General features: G+C 40.6%; 1 protein-coding gene across 2 annotated transcripts; it reads right to left on the bottom strand.

Annotated features, from left to right (window-relative positions):
• Nucleotides 1-144: 144 nt before the first annotated feature.
• stat6 (signal transducer and activator of transcription 6, interleukin-4 induced) lies at nucleotides 145-15,011 on the bottom strand. 2 transcript variants are annotated; one of them, XM_056422611.1, is made up of 19 exons: nucleotides 14,370-15,011; nucleotides 13,051-13,196; nucleotides 12,706-12,850; nucleotides 12,173-12,238; nucleotides 11,632-11,815; nucleotides 11,163-11,263; nucleotides 10,522-10,670; nucleotides 10,311-10,427; nucleotides 9,975-10,142; nucleotides 9,269-9,356; nucleotides 9,068-9,190; nucleotides 8,413-8,505; nucleotides 4,996-5,199; nucleotides 4,819-4,913; nucleotides 4,600-4,733; nucleotides 3,714-3,863; nucleotides 3,556-3,616; nucleotides 3,402-3,476; nucleotides 145-2,272 (listed from the first exon to the last, which is right to left on the bottom strand). In XM_056422611.1, the coding sequence occupies exons 2-19, from the start codon at nucleotides 13,182-13,184 to the stop codon at nucleotides 2,215-2,217; spliced, it is 2,145 nt and encodes a 714-aa protein (XP_056278586.1). In that variant the 5' UTR covers nucleotides 13,185-13,196; nucleotides 14,370-15,011; the 3' UTR covers nucleotides 145-2,214. The 2 variants fall into 2 exon arrangements, with proteins under 2 accessions (XP_056278586.1, XP_056278585.1); XM_056422610.1 differs by having other exon boundaries at nucleotides 12,173-12,253; nucleotides 14,370-15,010.

The following is a 15,011-nucleotide window of genomic DNA, read 5'->3' as shown; positions in this document are numbered from 1 at the left end:
TTGAATGGATAGAAAATATAATATGCTAGTTATGAAATGTCTCCTCTTTGGCTGATGGATTATGGAAGTAATGCCATTTACGCTATACACCAATATGCTTTCTTTCAATAGACAGCCTTTATGGTACAAGACATAGGTTCCCAATCACAATGCCATTGATTTATTATTTTTATGTCAAAAACAATTAGAACATTCTTATGTTTCCAATCATTTCTTTGTCTCTTTTCTTTAAGACTGACTGCGGAAAAAGATGTCATTTAAATAGATGGTTTAGAACAGGACAGGTAGATTTGCATATATCAAAAAGGCTGTGACACCTCTGAGAACTAAACTATGTAACTATTTCCATAAACATTTTGCAAATCAGATGAGGTTATTTCTGTGACGGCAGAGGGGCAGTGAACGTTACAATCCAGTCTGCAGCTGCGTGTAAGACATATTCCTTTTTCAGCAGCGTCTAAAATATTGCCACAGACAGCCGTGATATCAGATATTGACTTAATGGAGATAACTCACTTCTTGTAAATAATATATTTTGAGAAAAAAATGAGATTTTATTTATCATCAGTTGAAAGATATATGATTGTAGTAGTAGACTGAGGGTGTTTTTCAAGAGAATCCACAAGATATAAAAGGTTAACAACATACATGCAATATGGTAAGTCTAACCCACTAATATATGTATGCATGCACAACGCTGACAGTGATGGTAGGTGGTGCAAAGCTTCTCATTAAACCAAAAGTTGGTTAATTAGGAAGATTCATTTTGATATACATGCAGCTCTCAGTACAAGCTGCTAACATCAGAGCAAGATTTAGAGCTTCCACAAAACAAAGATCCTGTTGTCTCCTGTAATGTTTCCTATTATTAACTGCAACAGTAATCACTCTATTATATATCCCTTTCATATTTTTTTTATCAAACAGATAAAAAAAATATTTAAATGACACATTAATATGTTAATGTTAAACTCCACACATAAATAAAATAATGTAAAATGGGAATTAGAAATTTACATAGGAATAGTGGTATGGAAATATACTGTTTATCATTAAGGCTACTTTCTCTATATTTATGATTTGTATCACACCAAAGACTGGACACAGATACCAATATTGTTTTTAAATTTGGACAATTAGTTGAGAAAAGGAACAACACGTGAATGAAAGCTTTAAAAATATAAACATGTCACAGAAAAATACATACTTGAGTCTTTAAAGTAGCCTAATAATATCGTAAAATGAGGTAACACAATATTTATTTTGCCTATTGCCCACTGATGAAAGTATTGCAATGTTTATGTATTTGTAGCATTACAAACTGGGTGCAAACCAAACATTTTCTACTGCTGTGGCTTCATACTAAAAGCATTTAACTCCCAAAAAACTAGTTCGCAGTTAGAGGAAATATGTTTTTTGTCAATAAGTTTGACACTGACCGAAATCGTTCATCAAAAAATCATCTGCAAAACAAGATGATCCTTTTTGTGATTTTTTGACAGCAGATCGGTTTTAAATAATGCAGTATAATAAGTAGTAATGCCACTTTAAGTAGTCAAAAATAATATAAGCATTTCCTACCACCACCATCATTATCATCATCATCATCATCATCATCATCATCATCCCATCTGCTATATTGTGAGTGTCCATCAATATAGTAACAGTCAACAGTAATGAAAAAGCTTATTGTTCCTCTCATGTTCCGAATCCACACTTTATACAAAACAGGTGAGGCCATGACATTGGCTGAGCTATGAAGTCGTTCCCATGCATTCTGTGAGTTAATGTAAGATCGAGTGTACGATATACTATAGCAGAGGTGTAGCCATCATAGCGAAGGATTATATACCATATGGAAAAAACACCCAGGTGTGCTTTCCTCTTGTAAAACATGCAAAAAGGCCAGAGGACAACTTCGCGGCGGTGACTGTCCACTGAGCGGAGAACAACATCAACAAACCTAAAGAGGTGCAAAACAAGGAGGACAGCACGTTTCATTTGGTCTCAGTTTGACTTTGTCCTTAAAATAATTTCCTATGCAACATAGTACCAGCTCGATTTGTTTTTACTCAAAAGTAGAGGAATCCGTAGGATGGAAGTCTGTGTGAGCCATGGTGCTCCTTTCATCTGAAGGTAAGACGGATGATTTTGGCTCCGGTCTTCATCCGATGTCTGCTGAGCACCCAAAACCAACTTTGATGGTAATTCCTCCTAATGACTCAGAGTCTCGAGGATTGTGTCAAAATCTAGTTCCATATCATCTGCACAACTAGAAGACAGAGACATACACATAATGACCTTCGTGTAAAAACAACATGCGGGCTGAAAGGCTGCAGGAACTGATGCCTTAACCCTTGTGTTGCCTTCGGGTCAATTTGATCCGATTCAATGTTTCACCCTCCTGTCGCCTTCGGGTCAATATGACCCGATTCAATGTTTAACCCTCCTGTTACCTTTATATTTACGAACATATTTTACCCTTGAGGTCAATATGACCCCAGCTATTAAAATCTCCAGAAAATTATTAGAATTAATATTGTTTTCCAAGTTTAAGTGTGAGGTACTTAATGTTTCTTTGTTGACTCCCGAAAGAACACCGACATTAAACATTGAATCGGGTCAAATTGACCCGAAGGCGACAGGAGGGTTAAATATTGAATCGGGTCAAAATGACCCGAAGGCAACACAAGGGTTAAAGAAACAGTAATAGACAAAAATAACTTAAAACCAATAATACAAAAAATCATAAGCCTTATTATTTACACGTAACTTTTTGACAATATTTCAAATCGGCACTAGAATGCATCACATTAATATTTCCTCAAGACTAGTTCTTATGCAGCCCTACTGAAGGAAACACCTTTGCGGGTTTATCATTTTAAACTGTGTGAAGCAATGTTCACACCAGAATCTTACTTTTCATTTCGGTCAAGTTTTGAAAGATACCAAGTATTTAATGCTATGGAATAATATAGAATGGGTGCTTGCCATTTGATTAAATCTTTCTAAAATATGTAAACTTGGAATGGAATAATTATAATTAATCTGTTATAACGCTTTTATGAGACTTTGTGAGCCAACTTTGAGGCTGCATTAGGACAATTTGTAGCATTAAGTGTGATTAAGAATAAAGGCTTTTACTTATACACCTTTAATAATAACACAAATACCGTTGGTATACTTTCATTGGTTTTACAGTTCAACTTTTTATATGCACATAACATTTGACTGCCTCTTACAGTTTGGGCTTCAAAAATGGTCAAACTAGTAATCAAATATTAATATAAATGTGCAGACATAAACACAGTGTAACAGTTGCCAGTAGTAGAGAATTGATGACAACGAGTTGGTTGTATGAGATGAAGTGAAAGAGAGGATTAAGTCGGCGTGACACTTACACGGGGAAGCCAACAGCACTGTGAGGGCTTTCAGCGAGGGGTGGTGGCGCTGGGCTGGTGTCTAAGTTATCTTCCCTGCACACAAACACAAAAACATTCAAACATGACATGCTCCTTGAAAATGACATTGTTTATTTGTAAAACAGTCCCTTACGTGCCAACTTTGGTAAGGAGAGACACAGGGATATAGCCCCCGCCGGGTGATGGTTGAGGCTCTGTATCAAACAATAGCAGTGAGAGAAAGAACTCAATCTGTTAGTTCTCCGTTTCCACCTGAGCTTCAGGCCATAAATCTGAGATGAAGACAATTACCTGTGTAGAATTTTTTGAAAACTTCATGTTTCGGAAATTCAGGATACAGGTATGTTATGTGGTTTATGTCCCGGATGCGGTCTCCAAGGCTGCGGATCTCAAGATCTCTCTTGGTGAAGGGCTGGATGTTCTGGATTTTCTGTCCTCCATCTAGAAGTAAAAGAAAGTTTGATGTGTCAGTGTGTGTGTGTGTGTGTGTGTGTGAGACCTTAGTAGCTTAAATAAAGCACATTAATGTCAGTTTACTGCATTTACACAAATCTGCATGCAAGTTGTGTTGTTACACCGATTATAATCTAAGGTCTCACAGAAATAATCATATGAAGCAACGTACTCTTAGTCATAATCACAGCGTGGCAGCAGTTGGCAATAAATCTTGTTTAACTTCTTCCGCAAGTTGTACATCTTATGATGCAATATTACAGATATGCAGCGACAGCCATCCGCCCTGTGGTCACAACCAACGGCAGTCAACTTCATAAAACTATATCTTAAAACAGCTCAGCCTTTCTCTGCGGATCAGGGGGAGTCCAGAATGTATTGCAAAAGAGCGCAAAAATAAAGGGCCAAGTAAACATCCAACAATGGAATAAATTCTTTAAAAACGATGTCCATATATATTTCAAGGGTCTTAATTAATTGTTTTAATACACCCTACCACACAAAATGGGGTATCATCAGTTATCAATTATTAAATTAAGTCCTGCCATTCCTTCACATACAAATAACAAATGTAACAGATAGATGTATGATTGCCCTTTTCTGAAAAGGGCAATCACACAGTAAATTCAGTGTCGGCATGGTGAAAAGGCTTTTCACCATGCCGACACTGAATTTACTGTGTGCACCTTTGCTTCATCAACTTTAAAACCACACCAACACTTACTCTCAGTAGCGGACACATATGCAATGGTGATGCCTCCGATCTCAGAGTCACTAAAGCGAAGCAAGAAGGTCCCGTTGGGCCTGTCTTTGAGAATCAGGTGGAGATGCTGCTTTCCAATGAAACCAAATATCAACCTAGTGGAACCAAACATTTCATTACTAACAGACTGCGGCAGGTTGCTAACATTTAATATATAATATAGCAAGGTGAGTCCCCCACCCTTCGCTCCAGTAGTTGTTCAGGTGCTTCTTGGTCAGCTCCATAACTCCCTCAAACCACTGCCAGAAAGTGAAGGGTCGGCCCGGGAGAACCTCCTGTAAGATTGAAGCTGCACTGTGAGACTTGAGTGAATGATAGCCTGCGTATGTGTGCGAGAGGACATGCACCCGTGTGTACCTTGTTAAACTGTGTCCAGGACACCAAAATGTTGCTGAAGTCTTCGGCAAAGTCAGGCTTATCGAATATCTTCTGGGCCAAGAAGTGCTGGTTGTACTGGTCTAGATTGTGCGTCGTCTTGACCTCAGCTGTGAATTTACTGTTGAGGGTATTGTACATCATCTTCCACGGCACTCGCTCCGGCACCATGAATGGCACTCTGTCCTGATGACCACAACAAATACGCTGATGTGATAAGAATACTGATGTGCATTCACAATGATGTCATAGCCAGAGTAATAATAAAAAAAGAAAGGCATTTAAAAAAATATATGTATTTCTTATCGACCACATTAGACTATTTGCAGTCAACATTAAGATTGACAAAGAGAGAGCAATCTTGTCAAGGCCCAAAGTGCTTGAGTGCACATTCAACCGATAAAGCTGCATACAATATAATGTCTGATACATAAACCAGAAGACATGCGTTGGTACTGATGAACTGCTATACGTGTGGAATAGGTTTTGTGAAAACTCAGGTCTCCAGAAGAGGATGATATTTTATATTGGTGTTAGGGACGTAGACATGGTCTTGAGTTTAGTTTAGTTCCAATTTTATTTTCAAGTTCCTTGCCTCTTGTTTTTTTTCTTTAGTTTTACTTCTTGTCATTTTCCTGCCTGTTTTACACCAAGCCTGTGTGTCACTAGTAGATTATTACCTTCGCATTGAAAATGCCGGAAGGTTATGTTTTGATCGCCGTGTATTTATTTATTTATTTGTATGCGTGTTATTGAACCGAATCGCATGAAATTTGGTGGGATGATTGTTTATTATCCGGGGACCAGTTGATTAGATTTTGGGATCGATCGGGTCAAAGGTCAAGGTCAAGAACTCAAAAAGTATTGAACCGAATCGCATGAAATTTGGTGGGATGATTGTTTATTATCCGGGGACCAGTTGATTAGATTTTGGGATCGGTCGGGTCAAAGGTCAAGGTCAAAGGTCATGAATAGGTCAAATGTTCTTGAATCACATGGAATTTGGTGGGATGATTGGTTATTATCCAGGGACCATTTGATTAGATGTTGGGATCAATCGGGTCAAAGGTCAAGGTCATGGAAAGGTCAACATCTTTTTTTTACCAAAGCACGATACATTTGTGTCCAATTGGCATGCAACTAATGCCACAATGTTCATAATTCAATGCCCAATCTTGTGATATGCGAAGGTATGCGCTCTACCGAGTGCCCATTCTAGTTTACATGTGTATTTAGTCTGTGTGTTTTCTTGTTGTCAGTGTCAGGTCGTGGGACTTTGTTTCTCACTTTCCTTCATCTTCTCTGCAGTTTGGGTCCACTCACACAGATGTAAACATGACGGTCACCTTGCTCAGCGATCATTTTCCTATAATATTACCTTTAAGGAAAACTCAATTGATCAACACGTTTCAAAGCAGGACAACTACACGTCTCAGGCTCCCGGACCACCAGCACGGGTTCCCCCCAAGGCTGTGTTCTCTCCCCTCTGCTGTTCTCCCTGTACACCAACAGCTGCACCTCCAGTCACCAGTCCGTCAAGCTCCTAAAGTTCGCGGATGACACCACCCTCATTGGACTCATCTCTGGTGGGGACGAGACCGCCTACAGGTGGGAGACTGACCACCTGGTGACCTGGTGCAGCCAGAACAACCTGGAGCTCAACGCTCTAAAGACAGTGGAGATGGTTGTGGATTTCAGGAGGAATGCAGCCCCACCCGCCCCTCTCATCCTGTGTGACTCCCCCGTCGACGCTGTGGAGTCCTACCGCTTCCTGGGCTCCATCATCTCCCAGGACCTCAAGTGGGAGCTGAACATCCGCTCCATCACCAAGAAGGCCCAGCAGAGGATGTTCTTCCTGAGGCAGCTGAGGAAATTCAACCTGCCAGGGAGAATGATGGTACAATTCTACACGGCCATCGTTGAGTCCATCATCTGCTCCTCCATCACCGTCTGGCACCCTGCAGCCACAGCCAAAGACAAGTGCAGGCTGCAGAGCATCATCCGCTCGGCCGAGAGGGTTATCGGCTGCAATCTGCCTTCCCTCCAGGTCCTGTTCACTTCCAGGTCACTGAAGCGGGCCGGAAAGATTGTCGCTGACCCCTCCCACCCTGGACACTCCCTGTTCGAGTCCCTCCCCTCGGGGAGGAGGCTGCGGTCCATCATGACCAAGACCACCCGCCACACCAAAAGCTTTTTCCCGACGGCGGTCGGGCTCATCAATGGACCCCGGGACTGACTGACTGTCACCCCCAGGACTACCACCTCTTCTTCCACCTTCCTCTCTCCTCCTTCTTCCCGCTCCTTCCTCTTCCTCCTCCTCACTCCTCCTCCCTCCTCCTTCTTCTTCCCTCCTCCACACACGTCACTTTAACATGCACTTTAACTAAAACACACCACTTGAAGCACACACCCAAACACTTCACATTATTTGTTGTCTTTCTGTCGTGTTGATTGTTGTTTGTTTGTCATGTCCAAATGTTGCACCTTCCACCAAAAAAAATTCCTCGTTTGTTTGTGAAAACATTCCTGGCAATAAAACTGTTTCTGATTCTGATTCTGATTCTGATTCTGAAGTGGAACTGATTAAAAACCACTGCAGACAATTTGCCACTTAAGATGTGAGTTTGGAGTTGAGAGGCGACGTGTTGCTTTCTGAGTCCGTTGCTCTCCACACGGAAGGATGGAAGGAGGTGGACTCTGTGTTTACATCATGATGCTTGGTGCCAAAACATAATCAAAGTCGATGGACAATGTTTTCCTGATGTACACTTTTGATTAAAGCCTTATCTGCACAGATACTTGTTTTTGTAGTTTCTGTTTACATTCCTTATGATGCAAATTCCAAAATATGTACTCCAAGAATGTCCTACTGTTTTTGTTTTGTCATGTTTTTCTTCTCTTGCAAATGGACTACCACTGCATTGTTGCATAATGACTATACATGATCAATTTACATGATTGGTCAATACTTCCAATAGCAATATTTTGTCCTGTTAGATTTTGCATGTGAAAGAGATTCGGAATAGAGATTCGGGTCCTGTTATTGAGCTCGCTTGTTCACTATTATGGATGACTTACAATGAGCCATTTGATGTTAATTGGCTAATTTAACCTATTATTGAGAAGTTCTAGTTTTATTGAATTCCACTTAAAATCTAAACAATTGCAGAACATTCCTACAAAGATGAACTAATGACAATAGAGACTAGGCACCACACATTAATGCTGAACAAAGACTACATTTACATAACAATCTATTACTCATGAGTTTTCTGACTAAAATGGAGTTGCAGTGTTCACAATAGCTAAAAAAAGACAAACTGCATCAGTGATAGGAGAGACTTAAATGTGATGGAACTTGAAAGCAACAGCAGAGAAATACAAATGTCTTATACTTACCGGTTCGGAAAAAGCGCAGTCCCATATGATGGTGGCCAGAGCGTTGTTGTCCTGACTACCATGAACAATGACAACCACCGGCATTGAGATCATCTATAATCATGACAGAATTTGTAAGTTGTGTGACCACATAGTTGTCAGCCTCAGTGTATCACTGCTGTTTCCATTTAGATTAGACTAGATTAGAAAACTTTATTAATCCCAAGTGGGGAAACTCATTTGCCACCAACAAGCCACACAGACAACAATAGACACAACAGACAAGAAACACACCACAAGGAACAAACAAAACCAGAAGATGACCCATAAAACATGACCATCAGAAAGATGCTAAATCTAAATCTAAATAAACCTAAAGGTGTTCATTAAATAATCAAACTGCTGCTGGAAAAAGAGACCATCCGAGTCGTTCAGTGCAACACTGAGGCATCCTGAGTCGCTCCCTGAATGAACTTCTGAGTCCATTAAACACCCCGTGTAGCGGATGGCCTTCACAAAGCTAATGTGCTGAAGAATGGTATGCAAGAACATTGAACGCATTAAACTGTGTTCAATGTGATACTGGGGGGAAACCCATCATCATCAAGCCTAAATAAACACCTTCTCACTACAACAATCAGTTAAAGAACAGGCAGAACAATTAACCGGGGCAGACCTGTATCCTGTAGGGAGTGTCACAGCCTGTGATGGTGATCTCCGTGGAGAAAAGGAGAGCAAATTTCTCTTCTGTCACAGATTCTGATCCCTTTCTGTCGGCTCTCTTGATCTTCTTGATAGACTGCGACACCAAAATAAGTTTAAATTAGTGAAGATTTAATGATATAATCTAGGTTGAGAAATCTAGAGCGGTACATACCATATTCCTGAAGGTGGCATATGTGCTTTTGCTGGATGTGTTGTGTTCTAGGACGGCTGCATTGTTGATCAGTTCCCCAACATTATCACTGCAGATTCAATATACATTTTTATCTTGTATTAGTAAGTTTAAGTACCTTAAGTGCACCCAATCTGAAGTGTTAAACTTTAATAGTTTGACAACTGTGGTTTATCATACACTAAACAACAACCAGTATTGCCATGCATGACGTACAATATCACAAATTCACAAATAGATGTTACGGTACTTTAGAAATACGGCCGGGCAAACGGCAGATATAAAGGGTTTATTCTAAGATATTGAAAATATACTTATTCTAAGTTTCAGTTGATTTATACACTCATGAAAACATTTCTGCCAATAGATCCTCAATGCTACTTTTTGAAATAGAAAACCTCTGTTCGTGGCACATTTAAAAATATACCACTGAATTAAATCATGGCCTTGCGTCCTCTTTGCTGGCTCGACCTTGACATGGAGTTCTCTCTTCCTTGGCTGACTGATCACTGATGACTGACTTTACACGTTCGCTCTGTTCTCTTTGGTTACTTTGTAAATAAATGTCTATTTACTACATATTACTGCTACTTTCATAATAACCAGTAAGCGATATGCACTAATTACAGTACATTCCTCTTGCCTGATACTGTGCAGTCCTCAATGTTGTGCTGTGTGTATGACTCACCCAGGTCCACTGCCCAGGTTCCTGGCCTGCAGTTCATTAATGATTTGCGCCTTCAGCACCACCGGCTTCCCAGGAGCGACTTTTTCCCCCAACAGATATCGCACTGTTGTGGAGAACTTTGACTGCGTCTTAATGACCTGAGGGGGATGCTTGACCACTACAAGAGAGCTGAAGGAGACAGGGAGGAAAAAGATCTACCAGTTTTAAAAGATGTTTGCAAGGAAGTCATTTATGATGCTATTGTGGAATGAAATGTTTGAGTTTAACACAGTTTTCACAGTTCTCCATTTAAAAAATAAAAATAAATAAATATCAGCAAACATTGCGCTGTGCTACCTTTGAATCAGAACCTGGAGAAGTTTCTTAAGCCTTTCCTGGAGCTCTGGGATCGGTTCCCCTATCAGCATCAACTCCTCTCTCAGCTTTCCATTTACACCGAGCAACTGCTCACACCTAACAGAAAAGATATGGAAAGACAGTGAGGGAGCAAGAAAGAAAGGGACGCAGTCAATAGAAAAGGCCATAAGTGGAGTGGGGTGCACCTTACCTGGTCTGCAGGAGGCTGAGGTTGTCATCAAATGGTTGTCCGATGGTGGCCTTGTGCTGATCCCACCTCCACGCCTTCAGCCTGCTGATCAGTTGGGTCTGACACTGGTCCAGACAGTCCACACACTCCTTCAGCAGCTGTAAACGCTTCTACAACAACCAACAGCCAAACATGTTACACGGGCACACACAGATGCGTTTGCATGTCAATCATGCACATACCGGAATAAGCGGATGAGAATGAATGAATGGATGGATGGACATTTGAACCTTCTGAAATTCCTTAAAGCTTAAGGTTATTGTCCAATTGTTGTTTATTTTGATTGGACAACATTTGAAAAAAGAGTTTTTGAATTGTTAGATGATAATAAATAGGGAAAAGCTGCACATTCTAATACTAGAGTGGTTGGAATCTACACATATTTATCTTTTCATTTGATTATTCACTCAAAATTATGAATCAACATTTTTAAACTGTTTGCTGTCATTTGTGTTTCAACACTAGTTTCAGCTGTGGTTTGTTTACAGTGTTTTGATAATGTGCAGCTTTAATTTCTTTAGGCATCGATGTAAAAAAATAAACTAATATCCCTCTACGGCCCCAGTAATGTTGTTGCTACATGCAGCTGAAGCCCAGCTCACCCTGGCCATTGCCTTCACGTTGTACTCCAGCTGCTGGAGGTGATTCTGGAGTTTCAGAATGTCTGACTGTGTTGGAGCCAGTCCGTTCTGTTGAATTGGCCCTGTTCAAACAATACATAACATCATATTTTGAGTCCAATAAATGAACAAGCAGACAAACAAATTGTGAGTGACAACTTTTCTCAACACCTGACTAGAAAAGACAAATTACCATTTTTCTGACAAGAAACAAGAAAGCAAAGCTCAGTGAGTCATCCATTTGACAAGATTGGTGTTATTTTGAATTCAGGAACAATGACAGTTCCAAGAACAAGGGGAAAAACACATTAAAACCTCTTAATAAATCTGATGAAACAGTCCAGCACGTGAGCATCAGACACACAGGGCAGGCCTGACAAGAGCCGACAGAAACAAAACTGACATAGAAAATACAGTCTACCTTGTGTTTGTGCGTGTTTGTGTCTCATACCTTGTAAATCCTCATAGTTCTGCCTCTCCCAGTTGAGCTCTTCTTGCAGCTGGTGTATCTTTTGTCGGATGTCCTGGACATCTAGCACCTTCAGAACCAGGTGGTCTACATCCTGCATGCTGCGGAACGAGGACTCTCTATTCGGATGCTGTTGGAACTGTGGAGGGCTGGGCATCTGATTGGGCTAAAAACATGGAAAAGCACTTAATACACTTACAGCGTCAGTGCTTCATCTTCTTCTGATTTCAAACTGCTGTCTGTTAACACAGCATACTTTGATTAAATAGTCATAATCTTTTCAGACAAGTTTCAATGTCTCCAAATCTGGAAATATAATATTTGTATTTCAAAACCACAGTTAAGTGACTTTGTCAGACTATTTCCTGCAAAGTAGTATGCATGCATTTCCCCTCTGTGGTTATATAATTGTAATGATATCAACTCTATAATATACACTCTGAGATCATGCTCACGAAGTGGTATAACAAGATAAGACAGCTTATTAGGTTATGGGCAGACTATATCTGTTAAAAGATCTTACCGTGCCCAGCAGAACCCTCTCCTTTGTGAGGATGTCCCTGACCATCACTGCAAATTGTAGAGGCTGCTGCTGAAACATGGTCTGTGAATCAAGAACGTATCTTATCACATTTTTAAAACAGTCCATAATGTCACTGTAGCAACTAGCATGCAGTGGTTTATTCAGTTAATGCCGATACATTTTTACTGGCAACACAAATCTCCAAAGATTCCGAATTCACCTTTTTTCTTTCGTATCTTGCGTTCAGTGGAATGTAAGTTAGGCTTTTATTTTGTATTTGGAAGCACTTGTAAGTTGTGGACAGTTCTCACCATCTCTCCAGCTCCACAGACGTTTCTCATGAGAGGCACAATGTTTTCCTACACATGAAAAGACCCTCTTCCTGTCTTTGGTTCCAGCGTTAATAGTCACTTTAACCTGCTGCAACCATCGACAGCTGCTTAGCATTATTGTGCTTATTATAATAGATTATTGAAGCCTGTCAGGGATCCAGGGTGAAACTTAATTCCTACTCTGGGACACAGTTCCCCTACCATGTTCCTGCTGATCTGCATTAGCTTCATCCGGTCCACCACGTTGGCATTCTGCTGAGAGATTGATTGCAGCATGCTGATGGTCTGGTCCAACAGAGCCTGGGCTTGGCTCTCCGACTCCTCTTTTTCCAGCACAAAGTCGTCCCTATGAACACACACACACACACACACACACACTCACACACATAAATACTTGCCCATTCATGTGCAGTATGTGCATGTAAACATACGCACATGCATGAATCCAGACGCTGCATATATACATGCATCTTAGTGTCACTCTTTGTGTGCACGTGCATGTGTATGTCGGTGTAAAATATGTGTGCACATGTGTTTGAGTCATACCATGGTTGTCTCTCAATCCACTCAGCTAAAAAATGTCTGACTTCAATGGGGAAGGCGTTTGGGGGGTAGAGGTTGTTGATAGTGTCGTCAGTCAGGCCCTGTAACATCTGAGACATGTGTGTCCACTGGGCCATGGTCAGAGAGGGCTGCACAGTTAAAGGAGGAAAAGAACATTACGTCGGATTATTCAATGTCACTGGATTTTTTATTTACAGTGGAAACAAATCCACTCCCTTTCAGAAAACACCACACTGGCATTTAAGACTGGCGTTATTCTATATTTGTCTTAATATCAACAAATCTCATGAAAAGACCAAAACATACAACAGAACAAATAAGTCAAGACTTCCCTGCCCTCATGCCCAATCATATTCATTCCCCCTGCATATGTAAATATTTAAAAAAGATGGTTGACAAATGTTATCTCAATAGTCTCACTGTACTGCCAGCTGGACGGTCCGTACACACTTCGACTGCAGACCCGAACATTGTTCAAGCCTTCGTAGTTGTGTTTGTTTTCAATGGGGTCCCAAAGCTCCAGAAAATACAGAGAACAAGTTTCCATTTGATTGATTTATGGAGCCAATAAAACAAGTCTTGTGTTTAAATTCAAGCTGGAACATGCTGATACAGAACATAATTTGATACTGCCAAGCTGTACATGCTTTTTAGGAACAATAAACAATGAACCACAGAGCGTGGAGTGTGAGACTAAATTGGTAAAGATTGTTTCATTACGACATCGTACATTTTTTGGGAAATACCAGACAAAGATTAGGGGACTGTGTTGTATTGTACGGACTTCTCAGTCCGAACCACCCACTACGAGAACAGTGACGGAGTTAAGAGAGGTCACTAAGAGATTATCCTTAAACATAGACGAAGCAATCATACCTCATCTCCTGCACTCTCATTGTTTATTCATATCTGCTACTTTTGACATTTCTATTTGCAATGTGTTGTATTGTATCGCTATTGTGTTTTATTTTGCTGTACAGTGTTGTACAGAAGTGCTTGCTGCATATTTGTATTGATATCAGGCCACACATGTGTAACAACCTGCCGAAGACCACATACAGTAAATTAGCTCTCTATAGCTAACAGTACAACCTGGACATAATCATATACGTGGTTTTGCATAACTGAAGCACTAAGCCTGTATGTCAGGCCGACATGCATCATGCAACAGTTGTTTTTCTGTTACCAAAACAGAGCCAGAAAACACTCATTAACTCAGCACTGTTCTCTCAACAGACCTCCTCAGCTACAGGCTGCAGTGTTTAACATCATCATATCTGTACAGTAAAACATACACTTACCTTTAGTTAAATATAGATTCAAAACATTGGAACATGCTCTGTTGTCTTCTGTCTCACAAGTACTCCGCCAGTCCGAATAACCTACTGAGCATGTCCTGCCTCCATCACTTTAAGGATGACGTTTGTCCCTGAAAAGCTGGATCGTTACTGGCGTTATAATGTTTTAACCGAGGAGAAATCCACTAAGAGCACCGAGCAGCTCAGCCCGGACAACTGTTATGCCACGGAGAAAATAGGTTAGGTTTACTTCCCTGTTGCGCACGATGTGCCAGTAGCGGAGGCGCGCGCTTTATTTCCTGCCTTCAAGTTAACGAAAGCCCAAATGATGACGTCCCGAAGAACATCAGGACAGCCGTTTAGGAGCATCGGTATGACCGCAGACTGCGGACTGTGCGTGTGTCCAGCGCAACAGCATAGGCTACAACATGTTGCTCCAAATGTCTTTGACTTTGTCTGGTCGAGTCTACTTTCTGTTTTGTTACCGCCTGAAAGCACTCTGCGGATATGTCTCAGGGCTGCAATAATAAAATTAACAAATAATAATAAATAATACGAATAATAATGACACAAATAGATCTAATAATAGATAATAACAATAGGTTAACGATAAACAGGGAAGCTTACAGGCATTGTCGTGCCACC

This window comes from Pseudoliparis swirei, chromosome 9 (assembly GCF_029220125.1).
Source record: "Pseudoliparis swirei isolate HS2019 ecotype Mariana Trench chromosome 9, NWPU_hadal_v1, whole genome shotgun sequence".
Taxonomy (NCBI): Eukaryota; Metazoa; Chordata; class Actinopteri; order Perciformes; family Liparidae; genus Pseudoliparis; species Pseudoliparis swirei.
This window is presented reverse-complemented; position numbering and strand designations above follow the sequence as displayed.

What these genes read in the sequence shown, in the direction of transcription:
- stat6 (XM_056422610.1), bottom strand. Translation starts at nt 13,184, where the DNA reads ATGGCCCAGTGGACACACATGTCTCAGATGTTACAGGGCCTGACTGAC. An exon ending in TGGATTGAGAGACAACCATG is followed by an intron (nt 12,851 to 13,050) that starts GTATGACTCAAA and finishes GTGTGTTCATAG; the next exon opens with GGACGACTTTGTGCTGGAAA. An exon ending in AACCTGGGCAGTGGACCTGG is followed by an intron (nt 9,357 to 9,974) that starts GTGAGTCATACA and finishes TTGAATCTGCAG; the next exon opens with TGATAATGTTGGGGAACTGA.